The sequence below is a fragment of the Hydractinia symbiolongicarpus genome, chromosome 10 (assembly GCF_029227915.1).
Source record: "Hydractinia symbiolongicarpus strain clone_291-10 chromosome 10, HSymV2.1, whole genome shotgun sequence".
NCBI classification, from domain to species: Eukaryota; Metazoa; Cnidaria; class Hydrozoa; order Anthoathecata; family Hydractiniidae; genus Hydractinia; species Hydractinia symbiolongicarpus.
The window spans coordinates 221,835-248,804 of NC_079884.1; the positions used below are offsets into that span (position 1 = coordinate 221,835).

General features: G+C 33.0%; 3 protein-coding genes across 5 annotated transcripts in view; 2 read left to right on the forward strand and 1 right to left on the reverse strand.

Annotated features, from left to right (window-relative positions):
• Positions 1 to 325: 325 nt before the first annotated feature.
• On the forward strand, positions 326 to 15,254 carry LOC130612058 (laminin subunit beta-1-like). The gene is made up of 14 exons (XM_057433347.1): positions 326 to 1,454; positions 4,875 to 5,042; positions 5,128 to 5,292; positions 5,432 to 5,647; positions 5,941 to 6,175; positions 7,141 to 7,541; positions 7,700 to 7,846; positions 8,302 to 8,587; positions 8,953 to 9,680; positions 9,754 to 9,984; positions 10,764 to 10,913; positions 11,289 to 12,418; positions 12,509 to 12,643; positions 13,432 to 15,254. The coding sequence occupies exons 1-14, from the start codon at positions 458 to 460 to the stop codon at positions 13,936 to 13,938; spliced, it is 5,496 nt and encodes a 1,831-aa protein (XP_057289330.1). The 5' UTR covers positions 326 to 457; the 3' UTR covers positions 13,939 to 15,254.
• A 969-nt stretch (positions 15,255 to 16,223) lies between these two features.
• Positions 16,224 to 26,970, reverse strand: part of LOC130662391 (protein PTCD3 homolog, mitochondrial-like) — a 30,580-nt gene continuing 19,833 nt past the window's right edge. For all 3 annotated transcript variants that reach the window (XM_057461252.1, XM_057461253.1, XM_057461251.1), the window contains 18 exons: positions 26,460 to 26,520; positions 25,983 to 26,065; positions 25,469 to 25,514; positions 25,112 to 25,210; positions 24,948 to 24,998; positions 24,320 to 24,406; positions 23,730 to 23,758; positions 23,544 to 23,644; positions 23,384 to 23,465; positions 23,148 to 23,238; positions 22,910 to 22,992; positions 22,716 to 22,780; positions 22,014 to 22,082; positions 21,850 to 21,891; positions 18,273 to 18,336; positions 18,105 to 18,196; positions 16,775 to 16,799; positions 16,224 to 16,311 (listed from right to left, as the gene is read on the reverse strand). In XM_057461252.1, the coding sequence (XP_057317235.1) occupies positions 16,775 to 16,799; positions 18,105 to 18,196; positions 18,273 to 18,336; positions 21,850 to 21,891; positions 22,014 to 22,082; positions 22,716 to 22,780; positions 22,910 to 22,992; positions 23,148 to 23,238; positions 23,384 to 23,465; positions 23,544 to 23,644; positions 23,730 to 23,758; positions 24,320 to 24,406; positions 24,948 to 24,998; positions 25,112 to 25,210; positions 25,469 to 25,514; positions 25,983 to 26,065; positions 26,460 to 26,520 (1,170 nt within the window). In that variant the 3' untranslated portion in view covers positions 16,224 to 16,311. The remainder of the gene's footprint in view (positions 16,312 to 16,774; positions 16,800 to 18,104; positions 18,197 to 18,272; positions 18,337 to 21,849; positions 21,892 to 22,013; positions 22,083 to 22,715; positions 22,781 to 22,909; positions 22,993 to 23,147; positions 23,239 to 23,383; positions 23,466 to 23,543; positions 23,645 to 23,729; positions 23,759 to 24,319; positions 24,407 to 24,947; positions 24,999 to 25,111; positions 25,211 to 25,468; positions 25,515 to 25,982; positions 26,066 to 26,459; positions 26,521 to 26,970) is intronic.
• On the forward strand, positions 18,960 to 21,202 carry LOC130662392 (zinc metalloproteinase nas-15-like). The gene is made up of 4 exons (XM_057461254.1): positions 18,960 to 19,392; positions 19,639 to 19,792; positions 20,411 to 20,586; positions 20,937 to 21,202. Exons 1-4 carry the CDS (start codon positions 19,251 to 19,253, stop codon positions 21,161 to 21,163), a joined length of 699 nt encoding a protein of 232 aa, XP_057317237.1. The 5' UTR covers positions 18,960 to 19,250; the 3' UTR covers positions 21,164 to 21,202.

Here is a 26,970-nt window from a genome sequence, read left to right on the forward strand (position 1 = left end):
AAAAAAAAGCCTAGAATATGTATTATAACTAAAATATTTATTTCAATGTAAATTCATTTTTTGTACATATACCCTGAATCAAATCTGCGAGGAAAAGTACGAGAAATCAGGCGCGCGTTAAGAAGCACTGATTTTGGAAATTGACATTATTTGATTTGATTTGTGATTGATTGTTTTATTTGCTTTTGTTGTGAAAGGATTTTATATTTACGACTGAGAAGTGGAAGCAGATGTTATTGTATTTATCTATTTTTTTAACCTTTTATCTTTAGCTGCGTTATTAATTTTTTATATGGTTTTCTCCCAGCATGAAAGGAAAATTAGATTGAGAAATATTATATACATTTAGTTAATACGATTTTAAACAAAACGCGACTTAGAGAATGATGATGATAAAACAATTTGTGGAGAACAAAATGACCCAGCTATAACAAGTTTTGGATTTTAATGTTTCAAAATGTTGTTGTTTATTTCTCTTCTTGGTCTTGTTGTTTTGTTATTGACAAATAAAACATTTGCACAGGGCTACAGTTGCTATGATTTTAAATTCAAGCCTATTGTGTGCAGGCCAGGACCTGAAAAATTAGGTCACGGACGTATCATTGATGTAACACCAAATATGACTTGTGGCACACCACCAAGTGGATATTGCAGAACTTCACAGCCTCTAGGTTGTTACCAGTGCAATGCATCTTCATTTTTACACAGACACCCTTCTCGTTATTTAACAGATAATGAGAACCCTTTAAACTTTCCGTCTTCTGGTTTTAAACAAACATGGTGGCAGTCGGTAACCTGGTGGGATGCAAAACAGCAATCCTTATTGGTGAACAACATTTTAAAAGTCAAATTAACTTTGTCAATGAATAAAACATATGATTTGACTGGCACGATAAAGGTTACATTTTATTCTAGTAAACCACATGCATTTGTATTTGAAAAGTCTAGTGATTATGGCTTGACGTGGATCCCTTACAGATATTATGCAGATGACTGTACTTATAGGTTCCCTAATGTTTCTAAGAAGAGCAGTGTTAAAACTGCTTTAGATGTTTACTGTGTTGAAGATAAGAGTGTCACAGCTGTTCAAGGAAGCCAAGTAACATTTGAACCACACTATACAGCAGATAACCTTTGGACAAACTTTACACAGCAATATTTAAAGGCCACTGATTTCAGGATCTCACTGGAGTATCCTTGGACAGATGGTAATGAAGTTATAAATCAAGAACCATTTTTGAACCAATATTATTACGATATAAGTGATATTCAGATTAAGGGTCGTTGTCATTGTAATGGGCATGCCCCTTATTGTTTTGGCCCTAACATCAATGAGCAGAAATGTAATTGTCAACATAATACTGATGGAATTGACTGTGAAATGTGTCTACCATTATATAACAATAAACCATGGAAGCATGCTGAATCACCAACAAAGCCAAACCCTTGTGAAGGTTTGATTTTTTTTATAATAAAGGCCACTATATTAGAAAGTTTGCCCATCATTATTTTAGGTCAAGAAAGGTTAGTTTAATTTTGCCTAAAAATGAAACCTTGCCAGAAGCAAATTTGATGTCTCTGGAAATGAGGAAATTACGAGCGGACCTCATAGATATGTTTGAAACGACCACCAATGTTAGCCTACTATGCCTGTATCCATGTCACAACAAAGTAATCAAAATGCATACAAAAAAACTTTTAGAAATAAATGATGACATTTATTTCTAAAAGTTTTTTTCCATAAGTTTCATAACCGTGATTGTTTGACATCAGTCACATAAAGCTGATTCATACTTGTGAAAGAAACGTAAGAAAAAGACTGTGAACACCTTCTACGTTTCAGCATAATTTTTGTGGTGTGAACCAGAAAACGCAAAGAAAGCCAAATGCAACAAACCCAAGAATATTCTCAAAAATAAAAATAAACTGTAATAATTTGAAGTGAATAATATTATAAAAGTGCTGAAAATAGAATTTTTTTAAAGAAAAGCTGGTAGAAAAAGCTACTTTAAAAAAATGTTGCTTGTGTTTGTGCTTGCATTGCAAACTTGAACCAGGTTATGTAACTGACTCACTTGCGGACTTAATCTTGTGGTCCTTACATGAATTTATAGCATTGCTGTACATAGACTAAACCATCTTAACTAGCCACTCACCCACACTTAAGTCCCTAATAACCAATCAAATATCTATACATGGCACTTCATTAAAAGCATACTCAAAATCTGTAAAAGCAAAATAGAGATCCTTTTTCTATCCTAAATACTGTCCCTGAAGCTATCTGAGTAAAAAATTTTGCAACTGTAGTGCCATGCACTGGAAAAACCTAAAAAACTTATTAATCACCCTTCCAATAACTTTATTACCTTATTAACCAACTTTAATTAACTGTTTCAAATGCATCACCCTTGCTCATGAAACAATTGACTATTACACTATACTGCCAGTCACAATCTTTATAATCTGATTGGCAAGACTTGCAATAAACTCAACTTAAACATTTTTAAACGCTTTTACCATATCTGTAACAACACCTGACATACCTGCAGCCTTGTCAATCTTCATGTTCTTAGTAGTTACACTTCCCATTCTGTCTTGATCTACATAGCTGGCCTGTCTACTGCATCATCATCTTCCGGCAAATTATCTTTATATCTCTTCCAAGCTAAATTTTTTGTCCCCCTGTACTATTCAAGACACTTCTCACTTGAAACATCTTGGTTTCTTCATTGACCTTGCTATTTGGGCACCTTATTATGCTGGTCTTATCTTCTTAACACTTCTACAAATATGTTTTCCTTGCTTCTGACTTTACCTGTACGACCACGGTGCTTAACTTGTTAGCAGATATTTTTACTATTTTCGAACTTTCCTGTTTTTCTTAATACACTTTTTCAATTCATTATTTCATTACCTGGGTCTGCATATGTATCAGGTATCATCAGAAGCTTCTCAGAAAACTTTTCTTCAAAGTAGTCTAATTTTAACTATCACATTGACTATCCTGGGCCAATTGCTGAAGTTTTGTACTAAATTGTGTGCTACAATCTCTTCCTTCAACTTCCAAACTTTCCGACAGAGCCCTTGGCTTTCTTATTTCAAAACAATACCACAACCAGCAACCTGTGCTTGGAAACACACTCTTCTCCTGATATAACTTTCACATCCTTCACCACCTTCTTGTCTGACTTTCTAACCAGGCAGTAATCTATCTGACAATTTGTCTGACAATCACATAAGTCATAGTTTGCAACCACCATGTCCATTGCTATTCCAAACTCAAGCAATCTTTCATTTTTCTTATTTTTGCTCCGAAATCCATAGCCTCCTTCCACATCTCTGTAACCTTCATCAGACAGGCCCTTATGTTACCGCTATTAACTCATCATAAAACTTATCCTTGTCTTCTTTACCAAGTCCACGCTGAAGATCACAAACTGACACAAAAGTGACGATTCAATTTCCTATAAAAGATTTTATTACTATAATATGACTATTAACACACAGGCATAACATTACTTTGTCTGCCAATTTCTCTGTAACAAATATGTGAACTCCTCCATATCCATCACTACCAATCCCACCTTGGACAAATCTCATGGAAGCTCCTCAACACCTGATAACACGTATCAACAGATCTGGACATATCAACTACTTAACCTGCTCTTCCTCTTAGTGCATAAAATTTACACTAGCCACCTGCAACCTAGTTTTATCTACCTTGTGATTGCTATGGTAATGGTCTTACAATGCTCACACCTGACACCTGCCCTACCATGCACAACACTTACACTTCCTAGAGTTCTAGTCCTGTTTATGTAGTTCATCTTATCAACTGTTCTCGCAGTTATTAATAAAGAGCTGGATGCCCATCCTACCATAAGCTATTCACAGACCGGACTGAGTGTTCTTTCTTTTTAGTGACGCCATCACTATTTGCTTTCTTAGAGACCCCCCCCCTGACGGTTTTTTTTTAATAACTCCTGATTAATTTGTTATATGGCTATGAAACTTAATGAGTTTCAACATTTATCTATTAGACACCTGCATGCTAATTTTTTAGGTCCCATACCTTTCAGAGGCTTTGATATTGGCCATTACTCGAAACTACCCCTAAAAATCTCTATGAAGTCCTTATACTGGGGAAAATATAATAACTCCTGTTAGGATTATCCTTAGAACTTGAAACTTGCAACACAACTTTGTTTTATCAAGAAGAATCATTGTGAATAATTTGAACACATGACTAATCCGATTTCCCGATTTTTTCGGATTTCACCCGAAAATCGGAAAAAAACGGATTTTCGTGCAATTTTTGGCAATTTTTTATCCGATCCATGTAAAAACCGGAAGATATATTAAATAACTTTTACTTAGCTTTCAGAAACTTTAAACAGAATGTAAAAATTCGCTCTAGAACAAAAGTAATTTATATTTTAAGCAGATAGTGGCATTTTTTGAACAATTTTCAAGCTTCTGATGACGTCACAGAAAATGTGCTGACGCAAGCTAAAGTTTAATGGTGCCATTTTGTTCCTTTTATGACGTACTATAAGTGTGCCAAGTTTGATTCAATTTGAACAATCCTATGAAAAGTTATTGAGGGGGGGGGCGGAATCCGCCCCCCCCCCCGGTCATAGTATGTTCGAAAAACCCCGGACTGAAAAGGGTTAAACTAGGGTAAAATGTTTAACTTTTCTCTTGTCTCTCAAATCTATCTCTTATTTAATAAAATGAGTGGATAGACATGCATAATATACACAAGTAAAAGTGAGATTATGTTGTTTTGAACTATTTTTTTTTCTTTGCATTTAAGTAAACTTTCAAAATACTGTAGCTGGTAATAAATAAAATTTATTTCCTTCTTAACTTAGCCTGTGAGTGTAATGGACATTCCAAGTCTTGTACTTACAATGCCACGGTTGGCTTTGGAGTATGTGATGATTGTTTGCATGGAACTACTGGATATAACTGTGATCAATGCAAAGAGTTGTACTATAGAAACACAAGTGTATCATTATCTGATGTAAGGGCTTGTGTAGGTAGGAAGTTTTCATTTTTTTTGAGATTTTTTTGTTCTTGATAATTTGCAAGATATTTCATGTTTTTATTATATTTCTGTAACAGCATGTGATTGCTTCATGGCTGGTGTTACTAACAATGGGTTATGTTTACAAAAATCTTCTGATGATCAAGAGGCTGGTCAGTGCTTTTGTAAACCGGATGTTATTGGACGCAAATGTGACCAGTGCAAGTTTGGTTATTTTGGAATTCAAACAGGGAATTGTTCTGGTAAATGTCTGTTTTGTTTGTATTAACAATTTTTTTAGTGCCACAAAGAGAATATTATTGAAACTTGTCTTAGAAAACAATATTTTTCTTTAAAACAAAGTGTATAATTGACAATCAATTTCTACTGGTAATTTTCTAGCCTGCAACTGTTCCCTTTTTGGTACCTTAATGGATAAAAGCAACACTTGTGATCAAATAACCGGTCAGTGTATGTGTAAGAACACCACACATAGTCGTACCTGCTCAAGATGTAAGCCAGGTTTTTACAGCTTTCCTATATCGAAAGACCATGAATGTGAAGAATGTAGGTGTGATGTGGGTGGGTCAGTAAACAATGCATGCAATCAGATAACAGGTGAAGTGAAATAACTAATTGTGTTGAGTTAAAACAAAAAGCTTAAATGTTGCCCTGTGTATTTAGTTTCTGTTTAGTCAGTCTGTTTGTGCAGTAATAAGTACTGTGCAAAACCAATATAAAGTGATGTTCTATATAAAAAAAAGTTTAACATGGATTTAATATTAATATTTGGTACCTTATTTGTGATGCAGACAATACTTTTATTAATAAAATCAACACATGAGTGATTAATAAGCAAACAGAATTTTTAAAAACTTCCTGAGTTCTTTTATTTTCTTTTTTATTTCTAGGTGTATGTAGTTGCCGTAGAGGTGTATATGGTAGTCAATGCAAAAGTACAATTCCTGGGAATTTCTTTCCTTTTTTTGATTACTATACATTAGAGGCTGAATCAGGTGCTGGTAAATTTCAAATAAAATCAGATGCCAATAAGGCAGATCAAGCATTCACAGGATTTGGTTATGCTGTAATTTCCAGCGAAGGATATGTGGAAGTAACTTTTAATTCAGTGGATTTTTTAGCAAGGTAGGTCACAGGATGTACAAATTTTTTGATGCCTTAAAACAGCTTATTTTACAGACTAAATTTCATGTAATATTGACTGTGTTACTATGGTAGTTCCGTGTCTTATACTTTGTCATTGCATGTTTGTATATTTTATTTCTACTTCTTCCTATTTCCAACCATGACTAAAGTTTTAATGGGATGCCCAAATTGAAAAAGGATGTTGAACTTATAAGGAATTTTGTTTGTTTGTAAGATTTTATGGCCCCTACGTTTACTCTCAGAATTTTAATGCAAATTAAAATGCAGTTTCCAAGTTATTTGATTATCTGAAAAAATTCTTAGAGTTCAGGAACAGACAATAGTCGTAAACGAATTAATACCAGTGCTAAATTTGCAGACTATCAGGTCTGCAAATTTACACAGTTTTGTATTTTTAAAAATATTTTTTAGATACTTTTTGTTGTTATAATATTTTGTAGTGCTTTCAGAAGGAGTAAGTAGGATCCAGCCTAGTGAACCTTAGTATTCAGGGATTTTTTAACATTTTGAAAGGAAGCTCTTATTCATGCGTTTTTGTACCCTAATGTGGCTTGACTACCTTAAGGAAAATTGGTTCTCACAAAAAATGCTGGGAGCATTGACACTGCGAATTTTTGCGAAAATTAATTCTTGCTAAATTTGGTTTTTCTCCTTTTTAAAAAATGATTTACACTAATTTTTCTCTTTTGATTTACCTAGATCTACATTATAATGTAAATGTAAATTTCCAATTCAGCACTCTTTATGTCTTCTATATCGAAGCCCTTAAAAAACCGTATAATAAGTTGAGAAACAAAATGTCTTCAAATTCTTTGTTTGCAAAACTTGCGAAATTTATTTCTTGCGAAAATTATACTTTATTTTAAAAAAAAATCTTGCAAAAATTAATTCTTGGGAAAATCAATCCACTTAAAAGTATCTAAATTATGATTATAATATTTCAGGTATTTCCTTGTTCTGAGATATGTTAAATCTGCATCTGATATTGATGTTAACTTGGAGTTATCATACACCAATAAAACTGTTTCCTTCTCATTATTTCATGAGAAAATCACTTTACTAAATGGTACGTTAATGTGGCAGCGGAAGAACCCGATTGTAATGGTGAAAGGAGCAAATTACAGTATCAAGCTTTCAACTAATTTTTCAACACCTGTAAAAATTGATTCCATTATAGTTATGCCTGATTATATGGCAAGTAAACTTTATCTAAATTCGAGCGATGCTTACAAATTAAATATTAGTTCATGCTGGAAAGAGTCACGATATATAAACAAAGATAAACATAAAGTATGCAGAGCGATCACCTTTTCTACTACTGCAGAATGGTTCAATGGAACTTTAGGTAAAGTGATTTTAGCATTTTGTAATAAAAATGATCTACTGAAAATGTAAGTAAGTAATGGGAAATTTATTCCTAATATTTGACTTTTCCTCCCCTTTAATTGTAATATTGCTGCCAGAATGTTTTTCAGTGTATTTTTTGATTTATTTATTTCTTAGCATGTGATTGCGATTTAACTAGTGCTGTTAATCCAATGACTTGCGATTCTTATGGCGGCCAGTGTCTTTGTAAGCCTGGTGTTATGGGAAGAAGATGTAATGAATGCAAACCTGGTTTCTTTAACTTTACACAAAATGGCTGCCAAGGTATACAAATAATATTTTATTACAGACAATGCTTATTGTACATTTTTTAGTACTTAAAAATAAGACCAAGAAAATCTAGAAAACCGAGGGAAATTTTGCTCTTATGGTACTGGTGCTGATAAAATTTCGAGTATTTTGAAACACTTTTGCTCTCCTCAGGGAATACTGAGGAAGATATTTTAGGTTCCCTTGTAGAATACCAACAACAATCAGAAGTTAAAGTGTAGTTCCAGGATATTATATTGTTGCATATTCTGGTTTTTTAGTTACTGTATGCACTCAGCTCTGTGTGCGCTTAAATTGGTTGTTGTGTGATTTATTAATTTGTATGGGTACCTTTTACTTTCTTAGACAAAGTATCTTAAAATCTATGATTCACAATTCTTCTTCTCCCTCTTCTTTTCTTGGCCTAAAGATTTTTGTGTGAAATATATAGAAAGTATTGTACATTTTAGCTTGTTCCTGTGACCCAGTTGGATCGGTAGATTTAGCGTGTGATCGATTCACAGGTCAATGCAATTGCAAACCAAACGTGTCATTTCGTACATGTAATGCGTGCATTAAAGATTTTTATGGTATTGAAAGCAAACTTGGTTGTCGTGCTTGTCTGTGCAATAAAAATGGTTCATTGTCATCACAGTGTCGACAAGATGGACAGTGTTTATGTCATAACAGCACCGTAGGATTTAAGTGTGACCGATGTAGAGAGAACTATTTTAACTTCACAAAAAATGGATGCAGGTACTGTTATGAGTGCAATATTTATAACAAAATTCGACATTCCATGCAAATTTTAAGTTATGTGGAGTTACATGAGTCCCCCTGCTTTTATTTACTAGAAACTAGTCGGTGGCCTGTGAAAAAATCCACGGCCCGTCATTTTTATACCGCATTGTGTGCATCTCTCTACTTGTGGCACCATTTTGCGTGACACACAGACATATATATAATCAGTAATCCGGAAATTTGTCCCTGAAAATAGTTTGGATTGCTTTTTAAGGAACCACCCTTTCCTAGGGTTACTTATTACTTTTTGTGCTACAACAACTCCTAGAACGAACAGCTGGTGGTTAAATACCCTGTTATCTGTATCCTTCGGTTTTTAGTTACTGTGGTTGTTCCATGTTGGGTTCGCTTGCACAGCAATGTGATTTATATAATGGAACTTGTCCTTGCAAAGAAAACGTTGATCTTAAAAAGTGTTCAGCATGTAAACCAAGCTTCTTCAATTTGAATCAAACTAACTCAAAAGGCTGTCAGAAATGTTTCTGTTTTAACAAAACTGCACAATGTACGTCTGCTGGGGGATATCAAGAAGTTGATATCTCCTTTGATCCAACCACATGGAATTTGCCGAATTTCATTGGAGATGTTGCAAACAATTGTCTTGTCGTGAACGTAACGAAATCAGTGCCTATTATTTCTCTTCCAGCAAGCTACACTGGAAATCTTCTATACCTGTTTCATCAGCGTTTGTTTTTAAATTTAAATGTTCATCATAACGGAAATGGAAGTTTACCCACGTTAGCGATACGATTTACTGGAACAAATAACAATAGTTTTTCTCTTTTACCAGCCAATACTTCTGATCAATTTCATGTTATTCATAATTGGGTCTTAGAAAGAATTTCCTTACTGGACCTACAAGCTGTTCTTTTTGATGTGAAAAACATTGATATCGTTGTTCAAGCTGGTAATGCCAGCCATTTGGAAATATGTGATTTTAGAATGAGCCGTGTTGAAAAGCTATCAAATGGTGTGCAATTCTCTGGTGTGGAGAAATGTTTGTGTCCTCAAAATTACACTGGAAATTCCTGTCAATTTTGTGCAAATGGTATTGAAAAAAACTATTTTTAATTTGGAAACATAGGTTTATAAGTTGCTATGTAACTACGTTATATTTTCAGGATATTTTCGCAAAGTGTTTGGTTCGGGTTCGCTAGGAAAATGTATTTTGTGCCAATGTAATGGTCGCTCTCAAACATGTGATCAAGAAACTGGAGTTTGTTCAAATTGTCGTGTTGGTACCACGGGCCAGTATTGTGAGACGTGTGAACCAAACGTACAAGAGCCTGATTGTCTGGCATGTAAACGAGGCTATTATGGGTATGGGAATGATGATTTTTCTGGTTGTAGAGGTGAGGCATGCATCCTTTTTTTAAAATATTTCAAAGGAAGCAAGTTTAGCGAAAAAAACTTTCTGAAATGAAAATCGCGAAAGTTAGGCCAAATAATATATTGAAATGGGCTATTCGCCATAAAGTTTACGCACATTTTTATTTATTCCTTTCATCAGATAAAAAATTCCTTTATATCAATCCCATCCTTATTGTTTAGATTCTATGTAATAATTGTTAACTAATTCTTTGAAGCAATTCAAAATCATGCGTATTTATCGTTATTGTAACTTTACACGCTATTTTAGGACCTCCTTAAACCATGCATGCTTGAACATATAGTTAACACTTACCTATCGCAAAAAGTTGATTCTCGCAAAAAATCATTAAAATGATGTTTATCGCTAAGAAATTTTAAAGGTGTTATTTGCGAAAGTTTTGATTTTGCGATTTTTTGACTCGCTTAAGTTTCTTCCTTTAAAAAAAGTACATACGTATTTATTTGACTATAATTTATGTTCACGTATTAAACTATCAGTATAACGCTCGATTAACTAAACGTTGCAGAATGAAGTAAATTTTCCTCTGAATTTATTTTTGTCTTTTAGTATGTTATTTGTCAGTCGGTTGATACTAACGTCGACGCATATACTAAATAACAACGAACGTACTCCAGTTTGTCTGTGCAGTTTCCATAAATCTTCATGTGATGTCGATGTTACTTGTGTTTAAGCCTTCCATTGTTATTTGATTTCTAATAATCCTCAGAACTTTTTATCTGACGTTCTTTTCTTTACAAGCTTGTGACTGTGCTGCGAAAAATACTATTCCTGGTGTGTCCGATGTTTGTGACGTGGTGACAGGGCAGTGTCCGTGTAAAGCTGACATTGGAGGACGTGCGTGTGATAGGTGTGCTGAAAATTCTGTTAATATCACCGATGAATGCAAACGTAAGTAGATATCTGTTTCAGAATGTACCTCAAGTTATAACATCGTCAATACAGGGTGACCACCTCCCAGATATTAAAAAAGTCGTTCTTAGTCTGGGAATCTCGAAAATATCCATTTTAGAAGAAAATCAATGGAAAATTATATTTTTTATAATAATCCCTAGCTAGCTGATATTTCATGATCTTTGTCGTTCGAGTTCTTTATTTCAGCTTCTGACTTGATTACTTTGCTATAAGTAGGAGAGATATTTTACATAACACATTTCAGTTGTTCTGAAATGTGTTATGTGAAATAGCTGTCATGTTTATGCCGTTTTCTTACTGTTCACCCTGTAAGTATGTTTATTGAGCACTAATTTTTGCGTTATCTTCCAGCATGCTCAGAATGTCATCGACTCATACAAAACGAAGTACACATGCTAAGAGGATCATTGAAAGAACTAAAGTTATTAACTGAAAATAATACTCATACAAACGCACTGCTTTCCAACACAACTCTCACAAACTTGTTGATAAACTTGACTACTTCTGTTATGAGCATGATCGCACAGGCCAACGAGTCTACCATTTTGGAGGAGAAAGTCATGGCGGAATTGTTTATGTTAAACGAGACATTGGATGCCATGGAAACACGACTTAAAATAAACATATCGCAAGACATCGATTTAATACGTTCTCGAGTTCCTTCGATGTTGTCGTATGAAAACATATCCAGCTTCATTGTCAACACAACGTACAATCTACTTTGGACAAGTGTCTATGTAATCAATACAAACATTGAACCTGCTCTTGTAGTTGTTCCTAAAAAACTTATCAGTTTACAAGAAATAGCGGGAAATTTTTCCAATATATCTTTAGCCTACAAAAGTGTGTATTCTCCAGTTTTAAGAGATATATATCTGATCCTAAACACAACAAATTACGTTTTACAGCGAACCTCTACTGCTAGAAAGGTTCGAAATGATATAGAAGAGAGCTTAAATAAGACGCAAGCGGAAGTTAACGACCTCAAAGCTGCTATCCAACCCACGAATGTACTTGTAAAAAGTCTTCTTAATGACTCTGAAACATTTTTAGAGTCATCTATTCTGTTTTTGCATTCTGCTAACAACACATTGATGGACGTTCGAAATGGAACTGTCAATCACTCTAGTCTTGCCATATTGGACATTGCAAAACAAGCTAATAGAATTACCAGGCAAATCAATGAACTGAGTGAAATTCACCAAACTTTGAATAACAGCCAGAACAGAGTTTCAAGTATGGTAAATAAATATATGAACACATCATCTGCAACTCTCCAACTGTCGCATGAAAGAAACAAGAATTTGTCAATGTTAGTTGCAGAAATTTACCAAGCTCAAGCGATAGTTCGTAACGCCACCAAACTTTCCAACGAAACTTATTCCACTGCGATTCAACTGCTCTCTGTTGTGAAGAACTTCAACGTTACTTTGGGTAATGCTTCTCAAGCAGCAAATGAATCAATCATGATGGCTGGGAAGGTTAGAGTTTGACTCGATGATTTTTATGTATCCAAACTTATATATACCAACGTGCTTTTTTGACTATCTTCCAAGTTAATATTTTTTCAGGTAAACGAGACAAATGAATTTGTTTTTGCTGAAATAAACAGGACCACTTTGCTTATAAGAGAATACATGGGAAATGCTTCCAAGGTATCCAACTTGTCCAGAAATGCTAGTGATGAACTTTTGATTCAAAACCAGGTATTCATTATTCTTTCTTATCTATCCTGAATTCTCTTTTTAAAACGTAATATTTTAGTTAAGATTTAACGGAATTATACCAGTGCGAGCCACGGCTTGTCGCGCATGTTCGCTCTTTCGTGCAACCTTTACGTAGCGATCCGGCTACTTTCAGAACCAAGTACGGCTTTTAAATTTTCCATACCGACAACTTAAGTCATGCCTTACTGAAATGATGAAAATTGTTTGTTAAGTAAGCATTTTGATTTAAAAATGGTAGATTTTATAACAAGTTTAGAATTTCTTAAGTTTTCTACGAAACATGGAAGACAACTGCAATTTAACGAATTAATTAATTATAATTAATTATAAATATAATTAATTATAATTAATTATAACTATTATTAATTATAATTAATTATAACTATAATTAATTATAATTAATACGGAAAGAACGTAAACGTTAAAAACATTGACAAACAACCGTGAAGATTTTTCCAATAACAAGGAAAAAGTCTGAAAAAATGTTAAAAGCTAAACTAAATCTTTACGTTTCTTTGAACTGAGCATGGAAATCTTTTGATTAGAGACCTGATGTGACATGAGTGAAATTCTACACAACAATAAAAAGTCTGGCTACTAACTGAAAACGGCATTTCACTCGCACCGGTTTGAAATTTCTCTTTGGTCAATTTAACCAAAGTGAAATACCACCTAAAGTAACGAAATCTCATGTAAACGGTCCTAAGAAACACACCGTAGAATGATATGACTCTGTCTGAGTTTACACAGCCTTTTATCTTGTTTAGATGCTCAAAGAAATGCATATTGCATCCACCAATTTGGCACATACTTCACTTCAGTTATCATACAACTGGAATCAATCTATTGAGTTGATTCAAAATATAACCAATATCACTAGCCAAAACATCCAAACTGCTAAGAAATGCAACGATCTCACGAATACTGCCAACCAATTATTAGTTGAATCGAAGACGGCTTTGACAATATCAGAGAGCTCATTGGTGGACAAAAAACAAGATCAAAAGCGATTGGCTGATCTCATGGTGAACATTCAATCAGTGACTACTTTAAACAAGACAAGTTTGTTGTTACTACGGAAATCTTTTAACGAATCACGTCAATTATTCGACGGCTTGAATATCCAGAAAGCCATTACGATCCTGAAAAAATTTTCTACCACTCAAAAAGAAGATATCGCATCCTACAAAGAACAAGTACGAAGCTTACGTCGTGAAATTGACGACATGGAAAAAATGCATGACGTCATTAAGGGAGTGAAGGGGTGTGGTTGAATTTTGTTATTGTCGGTAGACGAAACCTTTGATTACGACATCACCTTTTTTCACTATATAATTTTACCAGCTCTTTAGGTATGTAAGTGAAACTAAACATCTTGCCAATGTAAAAATCAAATATTTTATCAACCACGCATAATTTTCATAATTGCCCAATCACAATTCGTTATTAAACATTCTAACGACCTTTCACGCGGGAAAGTTTATAGCTTTGCATGTTTGTTCATAGAGCATGGTGATATTTAAGGCTTGTTTCCTACTCACTGCATTTTCGCTATAGCTTAAAAGGCTCACGGTTTTTTTGTTATCTCGAATTTTTTCCCAGTGTATACTTACTAACTCTTGAGCTTTTTGTGTTACGGCTGAAAATGAATTTACAAAAAACAAACCTTGCACACATTTTTTCCTAGGAGATTAATATTTTTTATAAATTATAAAAGTATGACAATAAAACTTACAGTAATATATTTTGATTGTTTTTTAAAATGTATATTTTTGTGAATATTGTTTTAATTTTTTTTTTGCATATCAATACAACTAATTATCGCGTTATCTAGAAGGTAATATCAACGCTTAGACTCTGAAGTACGCGAATTAAGCCAAAATTTAGTCATTTTTTTTAGGTAGATAATTTTTTTTAAAGAAAACGTATTTTTATTGTATGTGATGAATTTTTTTAAAATGTATTTTAAAAGGATTTTTACTGAAGTGAATTTAATTTATTTTTTAAGAGGAAAATTGAGCCACTAGAGAAGTATTTACTCTATTTCACAGTTGGAAAATCTGCTGTGTGTCTGGGGGCGAAAATTATCTCAAAAATTACATAAAATAAATCAGAAATTTATTATCGATGTGCAAATAATATGGGTGTTTGTTAACGATTGTAATAGAAAATAGTGTTCGTTTTCTTAGATATTTATTTTTCATAGCATTCCTTATTTTTTCTTCATTAGCGTTTAATACATCACAACTGGGGACTGCAACGCCTGTTAAGGGCCATAGGTGGGCTGCTTTTTATATTTGTGGCGAATCGGCCAAGTCAAATCCGCTGCTTGTAGAAGTATGACTAATACATTTACCAATTTAAAAGCAACCTTGTCTCCAGCACCTATCTTCTCTTTTGTATCGGAACAGCCAAATTTCGGGCTGACCTTCTCCGAGGCCATGTTCGTACCGCCGTCGCAATGTCAGAAAAGATACAAGATGCTCTGGGGACAAGGTTGAAAGAAAGCCATTATTTTTGGTGATTATTTTTGTTGCTGAATAGAAATTTTGTACTTTATATGAATGAAAATTAACAGATTGCGGAGTGACGTCACGTTTTCATTTTTGCGCAAGTCCATGCTTGCGCATTTGTACAAATAATTTATTTTATAAACAGCTGGCCGCAAAGAGACAAAAATCTTCCTTAAGCAATTATATCTTATTTGTCATGATAGAACTGATGTCATGTTTAAAAAAATTCTTTTTTATTGTTTACATGCATCGTATGGACCTATACAGATACGGAAACCAGTGCTCAGGAGAAAATTTCAGTGGAAATTTAACACAGTATTAGCGGGTACGGAATTTTAGAAGCGGACGGGGAGAACTATTTTGTCTCTTCGATTTTCAACTTTTTACTAACATTTTAGAAAATGCCGAACAAAAGTTACCCAGGACAAAAATTTGAGTGATTTTGAATGCCGAACTTTACAACTTTTGAAAACAGAACAGTAGATGTTAAATAAATGCATTGACTGCTACGTTAATAAAATGTAGACTAGAAAAGTTTCTTGTTGGTCCCCTATTTTTCACCAACTGGCTACTAAGGTCATATATGGGTCCTAAGAGTAACACACAGACCAGATTTGAAGGAAATATCGAATCAGCGAAATGACGTCATTTCTGATCCCAATAACTTCATTGTTTCTTTACTTCGAACATAAATAATATGTCTACCAAGCGTATTAAGGTCGTATCGTCAGTAATGCTTTAGAAATTCAATTATACTGCAAAATTGGGAACATGAAAAAAAAACTGTGTTAATACGTGTAAAAAGATTCCTGAACAAAAATACTGACAGAACAAATGTAAATATATTCTCTTTTTCCTTGATACAATTTTCCTACGTTTTTGACTAGCCATATATTAAACTTAAAATTTAGTTTATAGATTAAATAGCTGCCATATTGCCTTGTGAATTTCAATTCAAAATTGGCTTATCCGCGAAATCAATTCGCTGTGAAACTTTATTCTCCGGAACATTTCCAGGTAGGAGTTACTAAAACAAAACAAGTCTGTACGCAAAATATATAAAATCCATGTATTTTAGAAAACAAAGCCTACAATATTTCTATCGAGCGAAACAAATGATCATTTGATCCAACCCTAAACAGAAAATAGTGAAAAACAGTGTAAAATATTACACAGTGAAGAACAGAAGAATTGTGAACGAAACTTTAAAATTTAATTCGAGAAGAAATTTTTGAATTTGATACATTCAGAAATAGCCACTATTGTTAATTATTTTTACAAATCTTCTTGTTTGATAAAAAATTAAAGAAAAAATTGGTGATTAAAATAAGGCATTTTTTTCAAAGGTGACTGGGTTTCTGATGAGATAGACGGTTCAAAGATGACTACGTTTCTGAGAGATAACAGAATATTCAAAAATAACTGCGATTTTTGGAGACAGCAGACGGTTTCTAACATTTTTTATTTTCCCACTAAAAATATTTTTATACGTTTATGAAAGGAAAGGTAAATTGTTTCAAAAATTTAGTTTCAAATCAACAGCCGTGCGCTTGCTATGATTTTTGTACTCTATTTAAAGTGTACGAAAGAGACATACCTAAAACCACGATAGAATCTTTTCACTATAAAAAAAACACATCCTAAGAACGGAACTAGCGATTTAGCAGTCAATCTGAGCACACAAACAAAAACCAGTAGTTACCTCTCGGTAACTTGAACAACGGATAACTTAAATTTTCATTATATCGAACAATTTTCTTTGGTCTTACTTTCTTATAAAAAAAATCCGGTTAACTCGAATATACGTAAACTCAAACATTCGTTGACTTGACACATTTTTCGTCCTCCACCAAAAATCGCTGTAAGTCGAAGTATGACCTCATTTTAGATTAAATTCGACTTAAGGTGGCAGTAACCCTTTCTTAGCTGTCCAAATAACTGAATTATTTACTCAGTGTTTTATTTATACCTTTTTTTTTTACTATTTCCTAAAAATATAGGCCTTAATACATAATAAAATTGATTTTAACTTAACACTGAAATCTCTATTTAGAAACGTATCATAAACAAGAAAAAAGCAGCTTCTTCGAGCTCCAACTTTTTACAATCTCGTTGTTTTTCATCAGCTTCTGGTTTTAAATGAACCTTGGGTTAACCCTGTTAAAACGGTGTGCGGATTTTTTTTGTTCATTCTTATTTTTTTAACAATAGCCTTTTTGTTTCTTTCAAAAGATTCTTTGTTAGCATCCCCTGCTGCATCGAACGCTGTTAAAAGAAAAATTTTCCGAATAAAAAGATTTCCGCACTCCGTATCATGGCTGCATGGTTCACCAAGCATGTCTGAAAATTTTAAAGTAAAACGAAAATGCTATCAAAAGTTAAAGCTCGTGCAGTATAGCATAATGAACATCGTCTTAAATTTCTACATAATGCGCCATCTTTGTTGTTATTAACGTTTCTCTTTAATAATTACGTCATTTCTTTCTATACAATTTACACGTAGACTTAAACTATATGCGGCAGAACTAATTAAATAATTATTCATAAATTTTATTTTAAAGAGATATTGTTGAGGCTAAATATTTTTGGTGAAAGATAATAGTATTTTAGCCATAAAATCGTGACAAGTGTGTAACAGAAAAAATGACAGAAAAAATGAATATATAGTCCGAAAACAATCTTTCGTAACTAATTACGTGAAAAAAAGATTCCGATTTTTAAAATGGTTATTGCCACCTTAACGGGTGTTCGAGTTAAAAAAAGCCGTTTAACTCGAACATTCGTTAAGTCGAACTATTTTCCTCAGTCCCTTGAAAGTTCGAGTTACCGGGAGTTAACTGTATTATTATATATAATCCTGCTTTCATTCAAATATTTAAACTATTTTTAAAAAATCTATAAGTAAAAAAAACAAAACATAAGCAAACCTTTTATCTGAAAGTAAAACATGATCGGATATCAACTTTCTCATCTCGTCGCTCAATTGAACTTTTTTATCTGCCATATATTTCAACGTGCTCTAAATTCAGAAAACAGTGACATCAACTCCTTCTCAGGCTCCGGTGGAAGGTCTGGTAACTAGGAGGGTTACTTACTAGTGCTTCTTGCTTGTCCTCTTGCAACAGATTTAAATCCAAAACATTTTTTAAAGCACCATAACTATGGAATGAACAAAAAAAAGTTATTATATATATTATTATTGAATTATTGCTTATCTCATACATCGTCTCTTTAATAATAGTCGTATTTTGTCTGTCTGTCCGCGAAAACCGCGTCCTGTTACAGAAACACGAAATGCTATATATAAAGGACGGGCGACCCCGTGGATTTTTCCACGGGTTAACGGCTAGTACTTAAAGATAATATGCAAATTATATAAGGGCAAAGCAAAAAAAACTAGCCATTTTTCGGGGACTGTTAACAACTTTTTTTACTACACAATGCGCCTTATTTACGACAACCGCAATTTCCTTTGAGAAAAAGTAAAATGGCAGACAAAGGCGAGCAAAGAAAAGGGCAGACTGGCTAGTGGTCATTATAACCTTTTACTTACTCACAAGTAAATTATATTGTAACAACAGGTAAAGAACTTAAAAAGGTGCTAAAAAGTTAAACCAGGTTGTTTACTGATTTAATTATCCTGAAGACGACGATAGCTATGTACATGGGCTCCAATTCCTCCAATCCGCGCGTCTCTCACATCTGTCCAAACACTTAAGAAGACTATTGAGAAGTGATAGCATTTTGCAAATTTGAAGTCGAGTGTTGTGCGAAGTATGACACGTGTGTTTACTAAGAAGAGATTCGTGAATACCCACTACATGAAACCATTGTAATTTCTTACACAGAAACGTAAGGACTCACGTCGAAGCCAATATGAGATGTTACATATCTTTAACTGTCCTTCTTGTTTGTGTGTATTGCAAGCCGTTTGATAAATTTGAATCCATCTTTCCGAAAATTAAAGGTTAGTAAAGTGATTGCTTTGATTAAAATATGATCGTGGTCACACATTTTTTATATAAACCTGTTCTTTGCAAGGAACTCATGATGGGTACCTATTCCAGGGAGATATGATCATGTCGAGAGCGGAAATCGAGATAGCAATGAAAGGTGGTGATGTAGATTCGATCAGTGAAAATGCGTATGGCTTGATGAATTCAAAGTATCGAAAGTGGCCGAACGCTGTTGTGCCTTACAACATCACGGAGATAAGTGAGTGACTTGCTTTGTTTTCTGTACAACACAGTACAGGCATCCGATAAGTTACGAGTTGTAGCAGAGGCAAACAAAATATGTCTTTGATGTAGCTACTGGAACAAGTAAAAACAAGATTGAAAAATTCTCTCTTATGACCATAAAATTATTTGTACTTTGTGAAGACACATAAAACAGTTTTATCCTTTTTACCCTTTTTTCAAAAAATTTTAGTATAACATGATCAAACGTATTTCGTTTTAGAAAATAAAGCATTAAATAAACTTGGATTAAAGGGTCCAACAGAAAAGGCTGTACTGAAAGCCATGGCAGCATGGGAAAGCAAAACCTGTGTCCGATTTGTTGAACGAACCAATGAGAAGGATTATCTAAATTTCGTGGATGATGGATATGGAAAGTCAGTTGTTTTCTACAACCTTTTTTACAAATCAATACCAGTCAGTTTCACGCTTATTATTTTTTTCAAATTTTGAACTGTGCAAGCTTATACACTTGCCAGTCCTATTAACGCCATTACACAAAAACTAACACCTATAACTGCCGGTATAATAAGGCATTAGCTTTAAGCTATGAAAAGTTTTAGCATGGACATCAGAATTAAGATCTTTTCACCATTACCTTTGTGTCTTGAGAAAACAACGTATTTAAACAAGATGAAAAGGCCAACGATTGAATAGGGAAAGGGTCAAACTTATATATGGATACAGTACATAAAATGGTAAGTGTGACCAAGACAACGTTGTTGTATTTAAATGGAATATATTAACATAGAAGGTAAGCATCAGGACAGGTAAAAAAGTAAAAAAAAAGCATTCAAAGCATTTTTGTTAGAAAGTTTTACCTCAATAACCTAAAACGTTATTTGGAACGATACTACCACTGTTACCAGCTGGACAGCAAGTGAAGCAAAATAAGAAAAAGAGGAAAAAGTAATGTGGAAGGGTCAGAAAGTTCTACATTTCTCTTGCTTATTCATTACCACCCCTTGAAAGATAAAATTGTCTTTCGTTACTAGGTGTTTCTCTTACGCTGGTCGCAGTGGAGGAAAGCAAAAACTATCCTTAGGTTTTGAATGCTTCTACAAAGGAATAGCTATTCATGAAATTGGTCACGCGCTTGGATTACATCATGAACAATCGAGACCAGATAGAGATCAATATGTCGAAATCTTATGGGACAACATAAAAACAAGTAAGAATTTCTGTTCCTAACGGTTGTTACCACTTGATTGAATTTTTTGTTAAAGCGCCAAAAGTTTACAAGTTTTTTTGTCACAGCATTGGCGATTTTGTCAGCTTTTTGTATTTACACTTTTCATTTCAAATTAGTTTTATAATTTTGCGCTTTGTTTTCCGAAAAATGGTAAGAGGAAAAGAAAAAGAAAAGAAAAAAACAACAAATATAATAGTGACGTTTTCGATGTCTCCATATCTTTACCATTTGATCAAATTTGAGCAAAATAATTTCTGTTAACAATCCCAGGGATTATATTTTATATTGAATATTAATAAAATGCAAGGATTTTATTGTATTCATTTTAGAATACAAACCGCAGTTCAAAAAGTATTCTCACAAACAGATCGACAGTCTTGGCAGCCCATACGATTATGACTCCATAATGCACTACCGTTCTGTTGCGTTTGGAAAGCTGCCGTTTCAGAAGACGATCAAAGCGAAAGTGGATGGAGCAAAGTTTGGTCAACGCGACCACATCAGTGTACAAGATGCGTGGCAAATAAATAAATTCTATGGGTGTAAAGTGAAATAACTTTTTATTTAGGAATAATATCAGTATGGTCTGATACAATTACTCTTTTTTTCGATGTAGGTGCACGTAAATCAATTTTCAATTGAACTACCGGAGAAAGACATAGAACGAGAACTCTTTTGTATCCTTCAACAATTAAACTTTCCCGATATTTATAACCTCGCATTAACTTGAAGAAAGCAAAAAAATTACATCGAAATAAAAATAAAAGATTTGTTACAAAAAAAATTTCAATAGTGTCGGACGAAGCCTAAAAACACTTAGAGTTTTATTGCTTACTCCAGTATGTCTTCCTTCATTTTCTTATACCAGTATCCAGTTAGTTAGTACGTCGTGTTTTAGATTAACGAAGGAATATAAAATGACTCGAAAAAGCTCCTTTTTTCCCTTTTCGTATGCTTCGTTACCGAAAACGTAGGGTCTATATCTCTACTCGTGTATATCCATAATGGCTCACAATTGGAAAACGGTCTATTTTGCTAGTTGAAACACTTTCTTTCAATACTAAGATGCCGTATTGCAAATGTGGCATGCAAAACCTAAAAATCCTTACGTTCCACTAAATTTAATATTTCTTTTTAACTTTTTGAGATGTAATGCTTTCTTATGATACAAAAAACGTGTACTTATCACAGGATAAGTAGATAATACAAAAAAGGTTCAGCTGCAACATTATTTCATCTTACCTGATGTCAATTTCACTTTCTTTATACTGCTCCATCAATTCTCTAAAAACAATAACATTGTTCCAACTTTCGTATTTAGAAAGGTTCTCCTGGGCGTTTTAACAAATAGAAAATTCTTCGTCATTCAAGGTGATGGTATTGAATAAAAAGAAAGCAAATCCTACCTGGCGTCATCATAGTTTTTGTTGAGACAAAGTACTTTGATTGTTGTTGATAAAATGTTTGATGTCATCCTATGGAATTATTTACACACCAATAACAGACAGATAGACATAAGACATTTTACTTTTAATACTTTTAAGGGAAATTCAGGATAAATTTATCGATTTGTATGTGAAATGTCTTAAGTGAAATAAGGAAAATCTTAAAATTCCAACTTCGTAAATTGATCATCAAGTTTGACGACGATGCTAACCATGTGACAACCGTTATGTTGTTTCACGATTTTTTCGATCAACGTCGATCGATTTGAGCATTTCGTTTCTGTGGAACTTAAAGGCATAATTTCCATTTTGATCAATCAATTTTCCAACAAAATTTCATTGATTTGAATGGAATTTTCATAAGAGAATTATAAAACGGCTCCAATTCCAAAAAAAGTCTTAATAATTAATTATGATTTTTGGAAAGGCTCTAGTTGTCAATAAAGTTATTTTGCCCTACAAGAAAAATCGACATTGGCAAAATCAATTCGTGTTTTCGCTGTCTCTATAAACATTGACCAACAATCACCAAATTTTGGTTCAGTGACGAATATCTTTAACTTTAATTTTAGCATGATTTTACATGTTAATTTGGGACATATTAGTGAAGTTGTGACATAATAAATAATGAATAAGATGCGTGTGACATCGTTTAAAACTTACGGTACACGAAAAACTTTCATCCATTTTCTTGAGTCTTTCACAACACGTAGGGCCTCTTCAGCTTTCTATTAAAAAAATGTAACCGTTAAAACAAACAAACAAACAAACAACTCAAAAAATAAACAAACAAACAAACAATTAAACATACAAAATTTCACAACCGTTGTCAGTTTCGTAAGCAAAATTACACCAACCTCTTCTGGTACGTAAGTGTCCAACGCTGCATATAAGGCATTTGTTACTCTTTCCGTAAGTGGTACTCGCATTGAAACCATGTCTAAATAAACAAAATAGAAAAAACGTTACTTGCCAGTTCTTGAAGCGTTGTTTTTACTTTTACCAGCAGTGACATAGATTAGTAAAACAAGTGTAATAACAAAATCTCGATGAAGGTACATATTTGATAATTTAAAAATAAACACACAACAATACCTGTGTATAGTTTTGGAACATATTCTGCGTTCTTATGGTTACGTAGCGCTAAAAGTAATTGCTGGAAAACCCAATCTCTTGGGATAAAATACTAAAAAAAAGGAAAACAAAGCTAGTTTATTCTTTCTACCGGAGAAATAAAAATATTCTCCTAAAATGATTTCTTTCTTTGCTTTTTCGACTTACTATCACCATATATAAAAACACCGAAAAAAAAATAAAAAAGTCGTGGATACCTTCGGAATTATTTTCTCGTATTCTTCAATTATAGTGTCAAGATCGGGAGCAGTTCGTGCTATCGCACAAATGTAATTGCCACTAAAACAAAAAAATGTTAAACATTTTTAATATGAACTGAAAAATGAAAGAAAATACAGAGTAACATATATCACTTACAAGAAGCTACTGTTTTTAGAACCTAACAAATATTGTAATCCATTATTTACAACAATGTCTAGCAAATCTCTCGCTATGCTTCCACTCCTCTTGTACCTCGCCTGTAACAGGGAAACATCACTTGGTTAGTAAACTGGTCAGAACCTTGGTAAATTATGATTACAAGAGCAGAAAAACTTTTCCTACCAAATCCATAGCAATGTTGAAGAATAATACTAGAATAAAGAAATAATTGCATTTTTACTTCTGTCTTATATTAGTATAAATGCATTAATTGGGCGCCTAGTTTGGATAAGCGCCTGTATAATTTATTGACATATGGAAACTTTTACAATAATTTTTTATTTTCATTTTTAAATCAAAATTGCATTGTAGAATGTGGAAAGGGAAAAAAGTTGGACATTAATGACCTTCGTTTTGCGTTCTTTAATTTTATCCTTGATTTATTATTAATGATTCTCAGTATTTCAATTCTTAAAATTTCCAACAAGCTCCCAGTGACCAAATAATCACCAGCTCGATATAAACGCCCAATGTACTAGTTCAAAAATTAAATAAGCGCCGAAGACGCTTAATCAGTTATTTTCAGTATTAGAAAAATTATCTTTGCGAAATTTAAACCCTGGAGGAAATAAAAATAATACATAATAAATACTCTGACTAATCTCCTATACTTTGACGAATAGAAAGATGTATGTTTGTGACGCAGCCTTTTGCGTGAGCCTTGGTGAAACGTCATCTTGATGGTAGTAGTAATTTAGGATCAGGTGACTTACTATCTGCAGGATGTTGCATGGCAAATTCAGCACATCCCTTTTTGACATCCCTTACAGTTTCCACAAGAACTTTAATATCTTGACGAGCTAAAACAAAATATGATTTTATAGTGGTGAGGAAGAAAAATTAAAGGTTTATCTCGTGTTTCTATTTTGGTAGTGGAATCTTTTAACCAAAAATCACTTTCATTTTGCAGTTTACGATGTTTCAACACCATCCACACCCTAACAAGGATACAACACTGATTAAATCTGTGAAAAATTATAAAATATCTGCTCAAAATTTTACCTACAGTGATCGAAAAAAATGAAACTCTGCTTTAACTTAAATTAGATGATTAATCATAACTACACCTTATAAATCAAACAGGTGAAAATTAAGGTTCTTTTAAAAATAAAAAAGTTTTTACAAGATTTATAAAAGTTTGCAGCGATTTCTTACCAGCAATTTTAGAGTTTTTTAAAAAGAGTTTAGACACATGTCCCTTTTAAAAGAACTATTCACCACAGTGTGTAAAAACACACTTGTTGCAAAAGAGAATGAGACACTAGAGCTTGAGGGACATATAACCGACTGCATAAATAAAAGTCACTATATTATAAAAATAGCGTAAATTTTAAATCATACGTCGTTTTCTTTCAGCAGCTAGTACATAATAATAACTGCCAAGTGAGGGAGCTGAAAAATAAACAAAACAAAAAACTAATTATCAATTTCTTTAAATAATACCAGTCCGATGATTCCAGATGATAACTACAGCCAGGTAGAAAAACAAGGTTTTTCAAACATGCCTATTTTCAATTTTTTCATTTCTCGCAGTAGACGCTGACAAAGCTCATGAGCATTTTCATTCATTTGGAATGCCACATCAAGTAATGCGTTGTATGTCACTAAAAAAAGAAGGATAAATATAAAATAAAATATAAAAACATAATAAAAACTATAAAATATAAATAAAAATTTTTTTTTGATAGAGCAAGGATAAAGCAAGTTCAAAATAATTTTTAACGAACTAGTCACTATGCTGCAGAATAAAAATCCAGAAATTCTCCAACTGTTACTCCCTAGACGGGTAGACGAACAGAAACACAGCAAGAATAAGAATAATAAAGATTATAAAAATTATAACTCATAGGATGGCAACCTACCTACATTGGGTGTAACTTTGCTTCTCTTCATGCTAGCAACAATTTCCTGTACGTAATGAAATAAGTCAACTTTTGATGCATACTGATCAAACAGACTGAGGAATTTTAAGACATGCCTGTCGAAAACATAGAACTTCCAGAGATGTGTAACAGGGTTCCCACTCTTTTTTCAAAAAAAAATTTGAGAAGATTTGAGGAGATTTTTGTGATATTTGAGGCGCTTTTGTTAACATAATTGAGGAGATTTGAGGAGAAAAATTTGCATTTGTTAAAGTGAGGGAACACACAGACTGGCATCTCAATATTTTCTTACAAAAGATAAGTAATGTTTGCAGGCCATAGCAACCACAAATTGAGATGTCTAAATTGTTTTGAGGAAATTTGAGAAGAAAAACCAAATTAAAAAAAAAATTGAGGACATTTAAGAATTAGGGGGACCTTTTGAATTTGAGGAGTAATAAGGAAGCGTGAAAGTGATAGCCAGTAGTTTAATTAATTAATAAGGAAATCTTACCTCAACCAAATCCCATCGATTTTTATCTCCTTCTCTAACGCTACACACTTGTGAAAGTAGGCTGTTATAGAAAAATAAGCTACCTAGATAAAAACCAAGATAATTTCTAAGATAATTTCTAAGATAATTTCTAAAACAAAGTCTAACAATCTCACCTAAAAAACAAAGAGGTATAATTTTCTTTTCTTTTGTTAGACAGAGAAAAAATATAAAGATGTGTCTAAATGATTAAATCAGCAAGGGTTTGTTTTGTGTGGATACTTGGTTGTAAAAGCATAAAACTATCAGGAACCTTTGAGATGTTCTGTATTAAATGTATTTAAATATCTAAAAACGCTTAAGATTTTTATCATATATAAACATATTTTAACTCAAAAGAGAAAAAAAATATTTTAATTTGTTATTTTGTCTTCATCTAGAAAGGTTCTTAAGTTAAACTTTAAAATTATAAATAAAAATACACAAATAAAAGATTACCCTTCATGTTGTTGTTATCAAACTCTTGAAACAAATGAAATGCTCTGAGTTGCTCATCATGCTAGAAAAAGAAAATATGATGACCTTGAATGGAAGACGCTTAAGTTTAATAGGACCGTTTAAATGTAAGATAAGAAAACTGAATGCGTAAACAGGAAAGATGTACGCTTTTTTCTTTTTTTTTTTAAGGTTTTTTAAAAGTTAGAAATTTTCAATTTTTGCTAATTTTTTTCTATTAAAATTAAAAGAATGATAAATGAGCTATTATTTAAACTAAAGATTTGAGCATATTTTTTTGTTTCTAATTACAACCAGTCCAATGTTTTCCCATCTATGCAAAGAAAATTTTTAAATTCTGTTGAATCTTCTCTTCGAAAACCATTTAATAGTGCTTCAAGGGCACCATTTTTTGTCGCTTTAAAAGCCTTGACTTAACCTATGCAGCTCTGTTTTTCCGTTTTCTGGTCCGCTTTTTTCCCCTACGATTATCCCTGCTGCTGCAATAGCAATA